An 18,566-nucleotide genomic window follows, 5' to 3' on the forward strand; every position below is an offset into this window, starting at 1 on the left:
CTACCTGATTGTTCTTGATTCACTTCAATCAACAAATTGAACAGTGATGACACTGTAAATGCAGCACAAAGAAACCAAAAACTATCGAAAGTTGCTGACTCATTTTTATCTTTTATCACTCATTTAATCACTTAATTCACATTTTTTTGGTTAGTTCTTTTTATTTCTGTATTTGATTTATTATTTAAAAGGACCATGCATATTAATTAACACTTCTGTAAATATGCCAGAGTTAGCCAAAAGGCTAGTTTACATCCGTAGTCCCTTGCCAGATGTTAAAAAGGCTCCCTAAAAAGATCAAGATTAAACAAAGATAAAATAGAGTAAAATAAAATCAGAGTAAGAAGGTAGAGGAGAAACCAAAACACAAACAAACAAACAAAAAAGAGAAGAAAAGAAAAGTACAAATAGCACCATATGATTAAAAATGACTAAAAGCCACATAAGGACATGATATGTCAATTTTTGAGAAAGTGTCCATGGACATAAAATACATGGAGTCTAATAAATTGATAATATTATCAACAACTTTATATACCCTCCTCTTCATTTAGATAACATTAAAGGTGACATATCATGCAAAATTGACTTTTTAATGGTTCTCTACCTGAAATATGTGTCCCTGTCTACAAACCCCCTGAGAATGAAAAGAATCCATTCTGCCCCTGTTCTGATTTCTCCACCTTTCTGTAAATGTGTGTGAAACGAGCCGTTTCAGATTTCAGTGTTTTTGTTACGTAACAACAATATCCGGTCTGTAACAGGAAGTCAGAGCTCGGAGCTTGTTCAGCCCATAGACTGTATAAAATAATACTGAATCCCTCCTCTGTTTTTCATTCCCTGCACAAATGTGTGCTAACAAGGAGCTTAGGAGGGAGGCATGCTAGTTGTAGGCTGTCTTAATAAACACAAAGGTCGGTTTTACTCCCCACGTCTGCAGATTTGAAGATCTAGTGGATGATTTTTATTTTTCATGGAAAAGTGCTAGCGCTAGTTAGCATAGCTACATAGCTACATGTCGTAGCTGTGTACAAAGACACACGTCGACATACTGACAAATAAAACAACAAGAAACACAGAATCTGTGACCAATGGTTCAGAAAGGTCCTGCTGCCTTTCTGGTAGAGGTCGGTTTTACTCCCCACGTCTGCAGATTTGAAGATCTAGTGGATGATTTTTACTTATCATGGATAAGTGCTAGCGCTAGTTAGCATAGCCACATAGCTACATGTTCTTAGCTGTGTACCAAGACACACGTCGACATACTGATAAATAAAACAACAAGAAACACTAAATCTGTGACCAATCCTTCAGAAAGGTCCTGCTACAGGCGCCTCTCCGTCAGGATCAGATTCTGGATCAGATTCAGAGGGTTGAAGTAACGTGATCTCTGAGCAGCCGTGTATATTCAGCCAACATGTAAACATTAGATCAACGTGCTGGAGAGCCGAGGCACATCCACTTCCTGAGGGGGCGTGGTCAGAGAGAAAACAGAGTGTTCTGAGGAGGGCTGAAGAAGAGGGTTTTTCAGGCAGACCAAAATCTGATTTCAAAGTGTTTTTTTGAGCATAAACTTTAAAGACATGTTTTGGGGACCTCTTAGACCAATATATGTTGATGAAAAAAGCGTGATATGTCACCTTTAAAGGCACTTTGAGGAACTTTAATGTGTTGATTCTTGAGACCCTTTTGGACACAACTGAGGTGTTTTTCAGAGATTAGGACTACATTTCCCATGAGCACCGTCACCTTCACCATCAAGATGCAACTCTTATTAAAGCGTGTATCTGTTCAGGAAGCAAACTGATTAAATTGTGATTGACTAACTGATGATACGTGTGGATATGTATTTATGTATGTGTGGATGTATTTAAGTTTATTTGGATCTGCATAAGCAAGCCATGTACAAATCACAAAGAAAAAAATACACAAAACAATCACTGAGGGATTCAGCAACCAAGAAAATATATATATACACTACCAGTCAAACGTTTGGAAACGCCTTCTCTTTCAAGGGTTTGTATTTATTTTTTGCTAAATGTTCACTCAGGCTTAAAGCTAATTTAACTTATACATGTCTTTAAAAGTACTTCTATACCTTTCATTGTGCAGATAGTATTTTTAATTTTTCTATAGATTAGATTTGAGGTTTCTATATTTATTGTCCTTACTGTCTTGTTGTGAAGTACCGGTGTTCCAATAACCGCGTCAAATTCCCTGTGTGTGCAAGGCGAGCTCACTTGGCAAAAAAGGCTTTCTTGATTCTTGATTCTTGATTCTTGATTCTTGATTCTTGATTCTTGATTCCTCTCACTGACAAACTTTACCAGCAGAGATCAAAACAGAGACACTTCGGGTGAGTTCAGAATGTCAACTCTGCTTTCTGATGCAGGAAAAACGACCCTAACACAGGCTGCAAAATTCAGTATAAAGAGATAACCGGTCTGATCTTTGACAATCTGATTTTATGGGTTCCCAAAGTGGATGTCTTCCAGAATGTTTTATTTTTTTTAACTTATCAAAAATAGTACATTTTACCCATTATAGTTAAAAATACGGACAGGAATAGTAGCTAAACTTGAAATAAAACCTTGAAAATATAAAATGTAATGAGTTTTCTGACTCCTAAGTTTAGGGTTAGTGAACAGTTAATTATCAAAAGCATCAGTAGCAGCAGATTACTTCATAACAGCACAGGAAACACAGACACATGCTCATATAGGTAGGCTAAATATCTGCAGACCAGCTAAATGAAGCCACATTAAGCCACTTTGAGGGACAGTGGGGGTCGTGAGTCTTTGGTACCTTTATTTTGGGGGTCGTGGGCTGAAAAGTTTGGGAGCCCCTGGTGTAGATCATGGAGAGTCATCTGTATGAGTGACAGTATTTAAAAATATGTGTCTTATTGTTACAGAAGCACAAACATGCTGTGAGCAAAGAGAGGCAGGGATTTCCTCTGAGGTCTCTTTGTCCTGAGTGAAGCTTCTCATTCAGGGTTTAGTTTCTCTCATTGATTCATTCTGTTAAAGAACCTTTCCTTTCTTTAAGCTGTAGTAAAGGAGTAAACAGTTACACTACCTCATTGATGCCTCAGTTTAACTTTAAGGTTGTGTGTCTCTCTGTGTGTCTGTAGGTGACAATAGTGGACACGGGGGTGAGGGGGACCATCGCTGTGGGCCTGGTGCCTAAATTCTACAGGCTGGACCACCAGCCTGGCTGGCTGCCATACTCTGTAGCTTACCACGCCGACAACGGCAAGTAAGTCAAACCACAGTCATCTATACTCTACTGTACAGCTTGGGTTTCTTGCATGATTTGACATAATGGATTGTGGCCAGTTGATTCTGCCTCCACACACATGCAGCAGTAACAGTAAGTCATTCTCCATCGCTCTGACTCTTTACGTTTTTAACAGAGAAGGAATTACAGGGCACAGAAGTTTGAGCACGGGGGCTGGGAGTCTTTACACCGCCAATTATATTTTTATAGGACTTAAATAATGATTATATTCATTACAGATAATTTCATGATTTATTTTTCTAACCTGGATTAGTTATTTATCAGATAAAGCCATTTTTTTTTTTAACTTTGCATCAAACTTTATGAAAAATGAGAAGGGCTATTCATTTATAGCTTACCATACATTTAACATTTACAACACATCCATCATATATACATGCTACAAGTCAAGCACCGGATCTCTACATGAGACCAGAGGGTCTGTGAAGGACAGCAAGAAGTTCATTTAGTTTATATGAAGTGTAAGAAATAGGGTTGCAAAATTCCAGGAATTTTCAAAGTTGGAAACTTTCCATGGGAATTTATGGGAATAAACCAGGAATTGACTAAATTGAAGGTTGGCTCTTAATAGGGAACTTAAATATAGTAGGGGAAAATATATTTTAGCATAATCCTGACTAAAACAACCAGATTTCATTCAAGTACAGTTGAATGTATATGCTATTCCTCAATCACATGCACATAGCACACTGCTTACTGCAGGGCTATTGAGACCACGCCCCCTACATGCACTTTTAATTTAACATTTTGAATGGGACTTTGTTGGAGGGAGAGAGTTTTTTTTTATTTAACATTTGTAATGGGACTTTTATGGAGGGAGAGGGGCTCTTTTAATTTAACATTTTGAATGGGACTTTTATGGAAGGAGACAGGCACTTTTAATTTAACATTTGGAATGGTACTTGTTTGGAGGGAGAGGGGCACTTTTAATTTAACATTTTGAATGGGACTTTGTTGGAGGGAGAGCGGCTCTTTTAATTTAACATTTGTAATGGGACTTTTATGGAGGGAGAGGGGCTCTTTTAATTTAACATTTTGAATGGGACTTTGTTGGAGGGAGAGGGGCTCTTTTTATTTAACATTTTGAATGGGACTTTGTTGGAGGGAGAGGGGCTCTTTTAATTTAACATTTTGAATGGGGCTTTTATGGAAGGAGACAGGCACTTTTAATTTAACATTTGGAATGGTACTTGTTTGGAGGGAGAGCGGCTCTTTTAATTTAACATTTTGAATGGGACTTTGTTGGAGGGAGAGGGGCTCTTTTTATTTAACATTTTGAATGGGACTTTTTTGGAGGGAGAGGGGCTCCTTTAATTTAACATTTGTAATGGGACTTTGTTGGAGGGAGAGGGGCACTTTTAATTTAACATTTTGAATGGTACTTTTTTGGGATCGCATTTTTGTTAATTTTTGAATGGGTTGAGTCTGGGGGATGAGTAATATTTAACTCAACATTCATGTTTTTGTTCTTCAATGAAAAAATTGATTGTTCTATAAAATATTTAACACTTCATAAAGTTCTACTTACAAATAAATCTGTTTAAATTGTATTATTTTGGATGGATGCTTAGAACAAAACAAATATTTATGCGTGGATATGATACTTTTCCATTAAATTCCCATAATTTCCTATTTGTAATATTTCCAAAATTCCACAGGTTAACTTCCCATGGAAATTTACCGGAAATTTTCCACCCCTTTGCAACCCTAGTAAGAAATAACAGTAAGATAAGACAAAGATTAAAAAACAACATAATCTCCATAACCATAAAATGACTACTGTCTGAGTTTAAAAGCCTGATAGCAGACCGGATAAAAGATTTGGTGTAATGATTAGTTCTCCTCAAGGGTGCATAAAAACGGCGAGCTGAAGGCGTCAGTATGACCTCAGTAGAAAGAACATGTAATGGTTGGCCGATGATGTTTTTAGCTTTCTTCACCAAGTCTCTTGCTAATGTAACACTATGCATTTCCCCGTCGTGGGATGAATAAAAGATTATCCTATCTTTTTTTAAAGTTATATTTTTTTGGGCTTTTACACCATTATTAGGGTGAGGAGGAAAGTGGATAGTGCTGTAAACAGGGAGAGATGTGGGAGGGACATGCAGGAAAAGGGCTGCTGAACCCGGGCCAACCGCTTTATGGGTGCACAATTTAGCCATCAGGCCAAATCTGCACCCATTTTATCTCATCTTATTATACAGCCAATGAATTAGTGTGGGCAGAGGTTGGGAGACGTCGGCACTACCAGAAATGTCCGCCACCGAGTGGCTTGCAGTCTGCATTGTTTCTGAGTGTAGTTGCAGTTTTGAGGAGGTGCACATCACTGACCTACGCCGTAGATTCAGTGCAGAGGTATAAACCAGGCTTAATTTTAGACAATGAGGAGGGTAGTCAGAAAACTGTTAATGTATGTTGTCAAATTATTGAAATATGATGTGACTAAATGTGAAGAATAAAGTGTAGTATATATTTCCTCATGCATGAAGAAGGTTTCTGTCTGAGTCACATTATAAGCTGCTGCTTCATGATGCCTAAATCAATATATATCTTGTCACAGGAATATCATACTTGAATTCATCTGAGCTCAAAGTAATATCTTTAACTTTCTTATCATAAACAAAACCTTAAAAACAATACATCCTCATAATTTAGGACCTTGTTAAAGCTAAGGGTCATGTTTGTTCCTCCACTGGTTTTAAAAACTGGCAGGAGAAAACCGAAGCAGCAGACTCAGCATTAACAGTCATCACACCCCTGGTTGTTGCTCTGTGTACTCACTGTAGTTATATTTCTGACAGGATGCATATTAACTACAGCTGAGCCCACACGCGTAGGCTCTGCTGCTGTGCTATAACCTCTGATATTCTATACTTCACAAAGAGAAACCAGCTTTAGGGTCAGTCACGTTTGTTTAGAGTTTGAGAAGTTAGACTCACTTTACTTAAAAAGTTATGAAGTTATGAAGAAGATATAAATCTCTTATGTCTTAACTCTTTGCAGGTTGTATAATGGAAACCCTGTGGGGCAGCAGTTTGGTCCAAAGTGTGCTCGAGGCGACCGGATCGGCTGCGGGATACACTCAGAGAATATCGAAGCTGGTTTAACGACAGTCTTCTTCACCAAAAATGGCAAAGAGGTGGGTGTTTCCAACGACATCAATGTCTCTCTGTGTTATTGAAACATGTTGCATCCATCTTTCATCCCTCTCTGGTGCAGGTGGGGTCAGTGGAGGTCCCTGTGTCTGCAGAGGGGCTCTTCCCTGCAGTAGGGATGCACTCCATGGGGGAGGAGGTGAAAGTGGACCTGCAGGCCGAGTGGTTCCTGGAGGAAGATGAAAGTATGATGATGGTGGACAGCCATGAAGACGACTGGGGGCGACTACATGACGTCAGGGTGAGCGGCACGGTAAGAAGCAGATTTTTTATTCCTTATTGTGAAAACAATTCTTTGACATTTCAGTTACGTGCTCAAAGGGCAGGAACAGCTGTTCTGTGTCGTGCCTTGCCTTGCTTCGCTTTGAAGAGGTTTCAAGGATTGCCGCCTTTGTTTGCAATTTAAATCAGGAGTGTAGAAACCCCCTGTTTGAACTCAAGATGTTGAATCATTGCATTTCTTTTAAGCTGACTCATTGAACGCAGAGCGATGCAGGACGACGGCATGGTGGGCTTTGAGCTTTACGAGCTGAGTCGTGTCTCAAAACTACAAAATTACAAAATGTGCTGTGACAGAGAAGGAAACTAAAAACCCCGAGCACACGACTCCCTTCTGTTCACAGCTTCTGACGCTGGATGTTGGTAAAGTTTTTGAACCTGATAGTGGTGAACCTCCTGTTCTTCCCTCACTGTGGATGATCCTCCCGCTGACCGAGCTGTCAGCAGCCCGGCAGGAGAGACGACCCGCTGTATGTGAGGAATTTTAAAACTGATGTATGAGGAGGACTCGTAGTGAGGGTTGCAGGTAAAACAGACACAGACGAGTGAGGTGTGGGGCGGCCGCTCTGCAGGATAGTTGAACTCCACTATTACAGGGTTGAAGCCAAGAATAATACTTCTTATAATGAGGTTGAGTTGAACTAATAAGAAACATCAGCAGCTGTTTAGATTGAAAAATCTGTGGAAAGATAAAGAAATGCATAAAAACGTACCCAAATCTGCACGACAGAACCTTCATGTGGAACAGGGACTAAACAAGCCTTACTCATATCTCAGCCTTGACGATGTTTTGGCCTCTCTAACTCAAAGAAACTAAGCTCAAAGTTGAGACTGCGTCATATAAGAAGAGACAAAATGTGGAGATTAAATCCACAAGATTTATTAAGCAAAAACCCACAAATGTTCAAAAATGAGAAAAACAGAAGAAGGGAAAAAAAGGAGTGGAGACCAAAATGAACAAAAGATGTAAAAGTGCAGGAAGAGCCACAAAATCAACCACCGCTCTCTGCACATCCCCCTAAACTAACTAAGGACAGATTACTAGACTCTTTCCAAACAGAGAAGGTCTAGACCGTACTCTATGTTCTATTATTAACAAAGACCCAACATCAAGACAGGATCAGATCCAGTCCCATCTTACAGACAGGACTCAGTCTGATCTCATCTTAATCCACCATGAGCAGAGCACTTTGCAGCATTTAGCAAGTTACAGTGGCAAGGACAAACTTCCTTTAACAGGCAGAAACCTCCAGCAGGACCAGACTCATGTTAGACACACATCTGCTGAGACCGTGTTGGAGAGAGGGAGAGAGGGATAGAGGGAGATGAAGAGAGAGAGCGATGATAGTGGTGAGACGGATAGTAGTAGTTGTAGCAGCTGGAGTCTGGCACGTCCACAGCAGCAGAGATCCAGAGGAACCTACTAGACAAGGGAGCTCAGGGACTCCAGAAAGGTCTATGGTTAGTGACTTTAATGGGACAGGAAGATGAAAGTTACAGTGGCAAGGACAAACTTCCTTTAACAGGCTTAAACTTCGACCAGGACCAGACTCATGTTAGACACACATCTGCCTTGACTGAATTGGAGAGAGGGATAGAGGGAGATGAAGAGAGAGAGATGATAGTGGGGAGATGGATAGTAGTAGCTGTTGCTGCTGGATTCTGGTATGTCCACAGCTGCAGAGATCCAGAGGAACCTACGAGACAAGGGAGCTCAGGGGTTGGCTCAGGGATTGGTCTATGGTTAGTAACTTTAATGGGACATGGAGATGATAGTTACAGCAGCAAGGACAAACTTCCTTTAACAGGCAGAAACCTTGAGGAGAACCAGACTCATGTTAGACTCACATCTGCTGAGACTGAATTGGAGAGAGGGATGAGACCTTGTTCAAGGAGTATGCATGCCAGAACAGTAGTTGGTGGTTGCTGGATTGCAACCGTAGAACACTACACTCCTGTGCATCAGGCCCAACCCTGACCCCATCTTCAAGAGAGCGATGAGTACTCTCCAGAGGAACTGTTAACTTTCTCCTGAGGAGCGTTTATAAACTCAGTAGAGCAGTCTGCCATTGTTGTTATTGTCCTCTTACTTCCACTTCTTACTGGGAATATAACATGCATCACTACGAGTATGGAGCTGTGACGTCACCGAGAAGATCTGCATGTTGTTGGTTTGCACAGCGATGGAAGGATGCACACCAGCAGCATGCAATAAAGTTAACAACACTGGACTTTTGTAATAGTTATTAAGCACCACCGGCACTGCAGAAACATTAGCATGCTGCTAAAAACAGAAGAAGAGCCGTGTCCTCATTTAGATCCTGAAGCCAGAGCAGATTTTTATGACCGCAGGTATACTGCCTCGGTTCACAGGGCCGGCCAACGTGGACACAAAAAGCTGCTCTGAGAAAACAAAACTCTGAAACCTGATATGTTTGTTGGCTCTGAGCAGCAGAGAAAATGAAGTGTAGGCTGATGTGTGTTTTGGAAGAAGAAGTCTGCCCCATAATGTAGGTTAATTAGAACATGTTTTCTCAGATGGTGAAGAAACCCGTAATGCATACGTTCTGTCAAATAAGGTAACACAAACTGGTTGCCTTAGTGCTGAGACAGGAAAAAACCCCCACGTACATATGGTTTGTTTTTCTACCATATGTCTTCTGATTGGGACGGATTACAGAGTGGCTTTTCTTCCGCCTGCTCGTCTGCACGGCTGTTGCCAGTGCCCCATGTTTGTTTTGTACTCGTACGAGATCCTTCAACCGTCTGTTCTCCAGTAAATCCCTCTTTGTTGACAGCTCCACTTTACTGCTCTCTGAATGTCAGGGAAAGCTCTTGACACAATTACTCTAATATTATTTTGTCTAATTCGTTGCGGGATCTTGTCGTGACTGGATTTGGGTCATCTTGAAAGTGTTTGTGCAGACAGCTTCATGACATCAGCTCAAGGATTCTTCTCCTCTCTCTGTCAAACACGAGTTCTGTAACAAGATAAACAGCCGACTCACTGTGAAGACGTTGAGACTGTTTTGTTCCCTCTTTGCTGAGTCGGGGATTATGCAACAGTTTGGCAAGTTTACCAGCAAAGCTCAAGAACATAATCAGGGTAACACACTTACTTTTTTTATCCACGGTTCAAAGAACAGAGTAGATCCACTGGGAATCCCCGACCAGTTGTATGAAAGGACGCTCAGAAAAGAAGAATAGCAGTGTCCAACGGTACAAAGCAAGGCTAATGAGAGAGAGTTTTAAAGAGTTCTGCATGTTTAGTGACGCTCTGTGAGGGAATATCCCCTCCAGAAATGAAACAGAGCAGGTCTAGACCGTACTCTAATAGACCCAACATCAAGACAGGATTAAATCCAGTCCCATCTTACAGACAGGACTCAGTCTGATCTAATCTTAATCCACCATGAGCAGAGCACTTTGCAGCATTTAGCAAGTTACAGTGGCAAGGACAAACTTCCTTTAACAGGCAGAAACCTCCAGCAGGACCAGACTCATGTTAGACACACATCTGCTGAGACTGTGTTGAAGAGAGGGATAGAGGGAGATGAAGAGAGAGAGAGAGATGATAGTGGTGAGATGGATAGTAGCAGTTGTAGCAGCTGGAGTCTGGCACGTCCACAGCAGCAGAGATCCAGAGGAACCTACTAGACAAGGGAGCTCAGGGACTCCAGAAAGGTCTATGGTTAGTAACTTTAATGGGACAGGGAGAGGATAATTACAGTGGCAAGGACAAGCTTCCTTTAAAAGGCAGAAACCTCGAGCAGGACCAGACTCACGTTAGACACACATCTGCTGAGACCGTGTTGAAGAGAGGGATAGAGGGAGATGAAGAGAGAGAGAGATGATAGTGGAGAGACGGATAGTAGTAGATGTAGTAGCTGGAGTCTGGCACGTCCACAGCAGCAGAGATTCAGAGGAACCAATGAGACAAGGGAGCTCAGGGACTCCAGGAAGGTCTTTGGTTAGTAACTTTAAATGGGACAGGAAGAGGTAAAGTAAGTCTTATTGGGAGAGAGTGGATCCTAGTGTGTCAGTTCCCCTGCCAGTCTAAGCCTATAGCACATAATGAAGAGCTGGTCCAAGTCTGATCCAGCTCTAACTATAAGCTTTATCAAAAAAGTTTTAAACCTACTCCTAATAGTACAGAGGGTGTCTGCCTCCTGGACCCTGACTGGTAGATGATTCCAGAAGAGATGCCTGATAGCTGAAGGCTCTACCTCCCAAAAATCAATGTTTAAGCCCTCTATTTTAACTTTCAAACTTCTGTTAACCAAAACCTTTCACACCTGGAGTGAGCTGTATTTACACATCCTACATAAAAACCTAGAACCGGTATGCAGGGGTCTGGATTTAAAGCATTGGAGGTGTTCTGCTTTCCATTTGTATTCCAAGCAGCATAGACCAATCACATTTCAGCTGGCTTTGCAGGAAAAACTGCATGTGTGGAGCAAAAGCAGGCAGATCACTCACCACTGTAATGACATCTCTGCTCCCATCAGAGGTAGTTTTGGTGTTTGAATCTCACCAAACTGTGGCAAAGTTGAGAGTCTGCAGCATTCAACCGCAACCTACGAGACAAGGAGCTCAGGGACTCCAGAAAGATCTATGGTTAGTAACTTTAATGGGACAGGAAGAAGACATAATGCCAATCAGAAGGTTCTTACATCTTCAAGAACACCTTGGCAGTGCTCAGGAGGTGAAATGTCACCTCTCTTGACACCATCCCCAGCAGGTGGTTGAACTTTGATCCGTTCTGGGACTTGACTTGGGAACCAGAGGGTCACTTTGAAGTCCCTGCAGACTGAGTTACAGCTGCCCCCGTGTTGAATCAGGTCATGTTTTGTAAGAGAGAGAGAGAGCAAGCCAAGCCCTGAGGAAGACCATCGATTCACTCTTTGCTTCTCTCATTAATGTTTTTATAGATATGCTCTAATTCACTAAAGATGCTTTTTAACTTCTCTTGTTGCCAGTTTGCCTGAAGAACGCCTGAACGCTTCCTTACCTCAACCAGTTTATGGATGTCAAGCAAAGGAAAACACAGTTAACTTAAACTAACATGGTTTAAAGTTGGCTCTCTTGGTTCCCAGTTAAAGAGGAGTGCTGCACAGCGGTTTCGGCTGACTGACGCTCGACCTTATTGGTGATACAGTTAGAGGGTTCAGGTTCAGGTCCAGGGTTGGTTTCTCAGAAACTATGATTCAAGTCGTAGGTAGATGGCTCAACTGATACCCATTGTTAACAACAGCTGCTGTGTCATCACCGCTATCACAAAGCTGCACTCTCCGATGTGAACTGTAGCACCTTTGTTCTGAGGTAAGGTGTGAGTTCTAACCCGCCCTCCCTCCGACTCTTTCAGAAAGTAACCACAAGACTAAAAGCAGGTCTGTCATTGACATAAGAGGGATGGAGGCCCGGCTGTGTGTGGGTCCCGTATGTGGTTACGTGATAAACGTGGCTGTCCGCTCTGGTACAATCGTGTGCCACACACACAGTACAGAGGCTATCGTCTTTTCTCCAGGCAGACGGCTCATAAAAGCAGAGAGGGATGATTCAACCAGCAGTCTTGCTCTCCGTCTCCCCTTCTGTTTTTCTGGACGGAGCGGCGGCGATGGCATGAAGCTTGTTGGTGGAGCCAAGTGCCTGGCAGTCCACCAGGTTGTAAAAATTCAATAAGTGGAGTAACGGGACTCGCAGGAATCTTTTACTCTCTCTTATGTGGTTGGAGGTTTTCACAGCTGGGGTGTGCGGCTGCACAGTCCACTCAGACGTCCAGAAGTTTTACCTCCTTCTCTCCCTTTTGTTTTTCCCTCATGAGTAAGCTAACGTTAGCCTGCAGGCACACGATGCGGTCATCATCGTGCAGGTGCTAATGCTCAAACTGATAAGCTGTCAAGTTTGAACAAGTCCAAGTGAAGATAAGAGGACAGAGGAGGGTGTGGGGTGAAAGTTTGCTTCATGGAGAGTGTGGTGAAGAGAGAGAACAGATAGGAGGAGAATTAAAGGGAAAGAAGGAGTCTGTTTTCAAGGCTCGAGACCTTTGAGTAGTTGATGATGTTTTAAGAGCAGAACATTCTGTCTGCCTGAAGGTGGTCTCACTTAATCTCTTCAATGATTCAGACTTCATTTTATTCATCGTGTGGTTTTTCACCAGAAACTCAAACCGTCTCTGTTTGATTCAACTTTTACAACTTTGACTCTCTGAACAAACAACTCTTCTGTTTTCCTCCCAGTCCACTCTCCTCCACTCCTGTTTCCTCCACTCTCTCCTCCAACACTGCCTCCTCTAAACTTTCTTGACTCCTCTCAGCTGATCCATATTTCTTTTATCAATGCATCAACTCTTTCTCTTAAACTTCATCTTCTCAAAAATGTCCTTTTATTCCTGTCTCATCCTCGTATTCCCTGATCCTTTCCTCCCTCCTATCCTTGTGTCCTTTCCTCCTCTCTATCCTTGCCTCCTTTCCATATCTTAACTCATCCCCTCTCCTGGTCCTCTATTCTCACCTGCTCTGCTCTCTATCTTCTTTTCTATCCTTCTTTCATTCTGCTCTCCTCTCTCCTCTACTCCTCTGTCCTTCCCTAGCATCTCCACTCTCTGCTATTTCCTCTCCTTGTGTGTCTTCTCCTGCCTCCTTAACTCATCTCCTCACCTCCATTCTCGTCCCCTTGCCTCCTCTATTCTCACCTTCCGCTCTGCTCTCTAGCTTCTTTTCTATCGTCCTCTCTACTCCTCTGTCCTTCCTTGCTTTTTATCCTTGTCTCCTTTCCTCTTTCCTTGTTTCCTTTCCTTAATCCTTAGCCCCATTCACACAGCCTCTGTTGCACCTTGCTGTAAATATCATAAGGACTCCTGTCTCTTGTCCTTCACTCTTTACTCTTCCTGCTTTTGTCCTCATCTCTTCATCTCTTTTCTCCTCTTTTCTATCCCTGGCATCTCCCCTTTCTGCTATTTCCTCATCTCCTCACCTCCATTCTTGTCTCCTTGCCCTCTAACCTTAACTCATCCCCTCTCCTCCTCTACTCTCACCCTCTTCTCTGCTCTGCTCTCTATCTTCTTTTCTATCCTTCTTTCCTCTGTCCTCATCTCTTCTTCTTTTTCATTGTCACCTTTCCTCTTTCCTTATTTCCTCTCCTTAATCCTTAGCCCCATTCACACAGCCTCGGATTCACCTTGCCGTAAAGATCTGTGTCATAAAGACTCTTGTCTCCTGTCCTTCACTCTTCACTCTCCATCCTGCTTCTCTCCTCCTCTCTCTTCATCTCTTTTCTCCTCTTTTGTCTCCCTGGCATCTCCCTCTATTTCCTCTTCTCCTCCCTCCTTAACTCATCTCCTCACCTCCATTCTTGTCTCCTTGCCCTCTAACCTTAACTCATCCCCTCTCCTCCTCTACTCTCACCTTCTGCTCTGCTTTCTGTCTTCTTTTCTGTCCTTTTTTCCTCTGCTCTTCTGAACACTTGTCCTTCTCTCTTCTTCTATCTCCTCCACTCTTTTCATATTTCCTTATTTCCTCTCCTTAAGCCTCTGTTACACCTTGCCGTAAAAATCTGTGTTGTCCTCCACTCTCCACGCTCCATTCTGCTTCTGTCCTCCTCTCTCCTCCTCTCTTCTCTCCCTGGCATCTCCCCTCTCTGCTATTTCCTCTTCTCCTCTCTCCTTGACTCATCTCCTCACCCCCATTCTCCTCTCCTTGCCCTCTAACCTTAACTTCTCACCTCTTCTCTCCTACCCTTCCTTCTTCTTTTCATTTCCTCTCTTCTTTCTTCTCTTTTTCTTTCTGCTTGTATCCGTGAGTTCAACATATTTCACATATTTCCCTCCTGTCTCACGTGCCGCTCAGCAGCAGACGTTTCCAGTCTGGGTGGTTTGGGATGACTTAGCGATGAATAAAAGCTCTCCTGGCCTTCAGCTCTTTGTGTCTGCTCCTCGTCAGCTCCTCGTCAGCATCCACTCTGAACCCTGTTTTACACGCTGCTGTCTGATAGGTGTTGTGTACGATCGCAGATGTTGCCGGTTGTTCGGGGGGGAAACAGGGTGACGAAAAGGACAGCTGGAAGATGAATGACTTTTCTGACTGGTATGCTTTTGATGAAACGTACTGACAGTGCGAAGCCGCAGAATGCACACAGGACAATGGTGATAGTAGTGACTTGTCTGCAGCTGAGTTTAGATAGGTGGCTATCTGATCAGAGATTTCTGCACACTGTCATCATACCTGCCTCCTCACCCCCCAGCTTTACTCCGTCCTCTCTTGTGTCGGCCTGTTTTTGTAACTGGTCGGTTTCTTGTAATCAAATATGGTTTCCCTTGAAACCCAAAGTTTGTATAAAAGAAAACTTCTCAGGGAGGTTTTCTGTCTGGCCTGCCTCGTTTTTTTTTTCTTCATCCTTTATTTGGCTCTTTGTTCCTTTGGACTTTTAGACGCTCATCTGAAGGCCATTTGTCTGGGGTGCTGAATATTCAGTTCTCCTTGTTCCTCTCGTCTGCAGACTGAAGGAAATAGAGATTTTATTTCTGCTGTGACCTTGTTGGCTCCTTGTTTCTTTCACTTGCAGTATGATCTCTGATGAAAGCACCTTTAATGGCGCTGTCACACCTTGACGATTTAGCCAGTGTTTTCCCAACGTATCAGAATGCCTTTAAAACGCTGACATAGGCTGAATGAGTCCAATGCAGAAGTGCTAAAAACTGCAGTTCCTCGAGTGTCCACTTGAGGCTGGCTCCGGGAGTACCGGAAACCACATACACACCAATTCATAAAAGATGATCTTTACAGCAGAAATAAACATGTTTACAGCCTGGTACAAAAGACCAGTGTAGTCTGGATAGCTCATTTCTCAATCGGCACACACTGTACGGGAATGAATTTTTTCTAATGCGGCAATTTCAAAGATATTAAGATTACAAGTCTTCCAATGAGAAGCACAGCTGACTTGATTGACAGGCAGGAACACTGTAGCTGTTTGCGAGGAGACTCAAAGCCCGCCTCTTTACGTCACAATTGCTTGACAGCAGCAATATGGCTGCCGCCGCCGACTGGCCTTAAAACAGCGCTTCAGAATCAGATGGGTGACGTCACGGATACTACGTCCATTAGTTATACGGTCTACCTGAATTATCAATGTTTTTTTTAATTTTGGGCGTATGCATAGCATATTCATAACTTCTGCACAACTATAGTCTACTTGTGCAAAGCCATCAAAGCGTGCGGCAGTGTAATAACGCAGGCAAAGTGAATTAAGAGGCTGCCGCTCGTTAATAACGATGTAAACTTAACTTATACAAAACTTACTTATAACTTATGAGACGTACGCCAGCATACTCGCCAATCTTTTTTTTTTTAAGTTATATTTTTTGGGCTTTTTGCCTTTATTTGATAGGATAGTGAAGAGAGACAGGAAATGTGGGGAGCAGAGAGCGGGGGAAGACATGCAGGAAATGGTCAACCAGCCGGGAATCGAACCGGCAACCCCTGCGACGAGGACTATAGCCTCTATATGTGGGGCGCTTAGACCGCTAGGCCACCAGCACCCCCATACTCGCCAATCTTTTTACACGCTGGCATACACTGGCTAAATCGTCAAGGTGTGACAGGGCCATAAGTTTTTATTTAACCTCACCTTTATTTAGCCAGGTTAAATCAGAGCGCTCCCTCCTTCTCTTTGACTTTATATAACCTGTAAACAGAAGCATGTTGAGATCTGCAGAGGCTGCAGATTGTCCTCTCGTTCTAAGAGATTCAACACTTTATCAGTTTATCTCTCTGCTGTGTTATAACTTCACAGTCAGGGTCAATTCAACCTTTGATAACCAACCAAACCTAATGCATTATTTAACGATGCATTGGTGTTATTTGAGGACGGATGGTTAAAGGCTCTGTGAGGAGTTTTCAGCGGGCTATGAAACAGACTGAACTTAATGCTGATGTCTTTTAAAAGCATACAAGACCATCCACATATAGACGAGCCTTTTCTGTACAGTCACGTTTAATGTCTGAAACCACAGGCAGGGGGGGAAGGTGTCAGTCGAAGTGATGGACTGCATGCTGCTGAAACGGCCTTTGTGTACATTTTCCATGGCAGAGATTTTCAATGAGTCACACATTTGAGGGAATTCATGAAGAATGGATGGAGGCTAAGAGCTGTGTGCTCAAGCTCAAGGTCCAGATCACAAAGCATAGTACACAACAAAATGCCCACAGTGCAATCTGCTCTTGTTTTGCGTCTAATTTCAGAGACGAGCTGTCAGCATCTCCACTCTCAGCTGAGCAGAGCTGCACTGTGCTCTCTCATCCTGACACATTTGTCCACATTTGAAAGATTAGCCGAACAGAGAGAGATTCTTCCTCCCAAGAAGTGTGGATTCATGACGATGTGACATAGTTTACTTCCAGTTTACATCACACAGTGAGCTAGCAAAGAGTTGCCTGACAGGGTAAAAAAAACAACATGTCATTAGCATAAAAGCACGTCCTGTATGTGGTGTAGTTGAGCCAGAGACAGCTCTAGACTGATTTAACCCCTCATTATTAAAATAATGGGGATGTCAAAGTGATATAAACAAACTTTATGGACAGATATATTATTCTTGAGGTCATATGGAGATGGAATTGTTGTGAAAATGTGAGTGTGGTAACACTTATAAAGGTCTAGTTGACACTACTCTCATTAGAAGGAAATATTGTCGCTTGAACTGTGAGTACATTAAAGGCCCTGTGAGGAGTTTTGAACTGGCTGAGAAACAGACTGAAAATGATACTGATGCCTCTTTATGACCTTCAATAGCAAACAAGACCATCGGCGACAACACTGACACCTTCTCTGTTGTCATTTTTAATGCCTGAAACCGTCCTGAGGGGGTAGGTGTCAGACCAGATGATGGACATCTCACTTCAGAAACAGCCTTTATTTGACTGTTTTCATGGAAAATAATCACATTGCCTGATAAAGTTGACTGTTAAAAGACAACAGGATGAAGTTTTTCTTGAAAACACTACTTTTGCATGTTTAGGACAAGAGGTAAGAGGTATCACCTTGTCCACAAGCGCCAGAACCGATACAAAACAAAAGTTCCTCACAGCAGCTTTAAGGCAGGTTTGCATAGACAGGGGCCTAATTTGCCCCAAATTAATGCATACTGGCTCATTTTAGTGTATGCACTTAACACTTGTGCACAGTAATATTTGCTCAACAGTACAGTTTGTGGTGTGCTAAACCCTCTGTGCATGCTTTGTGAATTGGTATACAGTATATTTTTGCTATATGTCTGTGAAGGTTCTCAGTCATCCAGGTCATGGTTATCCAAAGCTTGATCTGTAAGGCAACTGGACTGGTAGAAACTCTTGAAGACTCTTTCAAGAATTCTTGTGAATGGTTAGTGTGTTTGTGCAGCGTTAAGGGTTTCAGCTGGAGCCACCTTAAATCCACAAGCTGTGTGCCTTTTTACTATTGATTTGCGCCACAACCCAAGATGCCTTTAAATCCGGTTAGCCTTGCTGTTAACGTTCAGGATCTCGTTCCACATATTGGCGCCAGAGTTTCACAACCTGGCTTTCAGTGTAAGTGTGATTAGCTGCAGTTTTAGGCTACGGTAGTGTAACCTCCTCCCACAGCTCCACAGCTTTCATATACTCTTCTTTCTGTCCAGGGTATCTCAGTAAACAGGTAACAGGTCTAGGTACTTTCATTGCATGTACTACAGGGAAATGGTATCAACATATTCACACATATTCAACTGGCTATAAGTTCCTTTTATGCTTCATCACTCTGTCTGGAGTCTCTTGTCCACGCTGTCACTTCTGTGTAATGTTTATGCAGCCTAGAAAA

The 18,566-nt window shown here is 42.5% G+C and overlaps 1 protein-coding gene across 1 annotated transcript in view; it reads left to right on the forward strand.

Annotated features, from left to right (window-relative positions):
* spryd3 (SPRY domain containing 3) overlaps positions 1 to 18,566 on the forward strand; it is a 100,381-nt gene that overhangs the window by 10,283 nt on the left and 71,532 nt on the right. Inside the window, exons 4-6 of the mRNA XM_034695786.1 lie at positions 3,134 to 3,258; positions 6,304 to 6,439; positions 6,520 to 6,708. Of these exons, the coding sequence (XP_034551677.1) occupies positions 3,134 to 3,258; positions 6,304 to 6,439; positions 6,520 to 6,708 (450 nt within the window). The remainder of the gene's footprint in view (positions 1 to 3,133; positions 3,259 to 6,303; positions 6,440 to 6,519; positions 6,709 to 18,566) is intronic.

The sequence above is a fragment of the Notolabrus celidotus genome, chromosome 11 (assembly GCF_009762535.1).
Source record: "Notolabrus celidotus isolate fNotCel1 chromosome 11, fNotCel1.pri, whole genome shotgun sequence".
In the NCBI taxonomy this organism is placed as follows: Eukaryota; Metazoa; Chordata; class Actinopteri; order Labriformes; family Labridae; genus Notolabrus; species Notolabrus celidotus.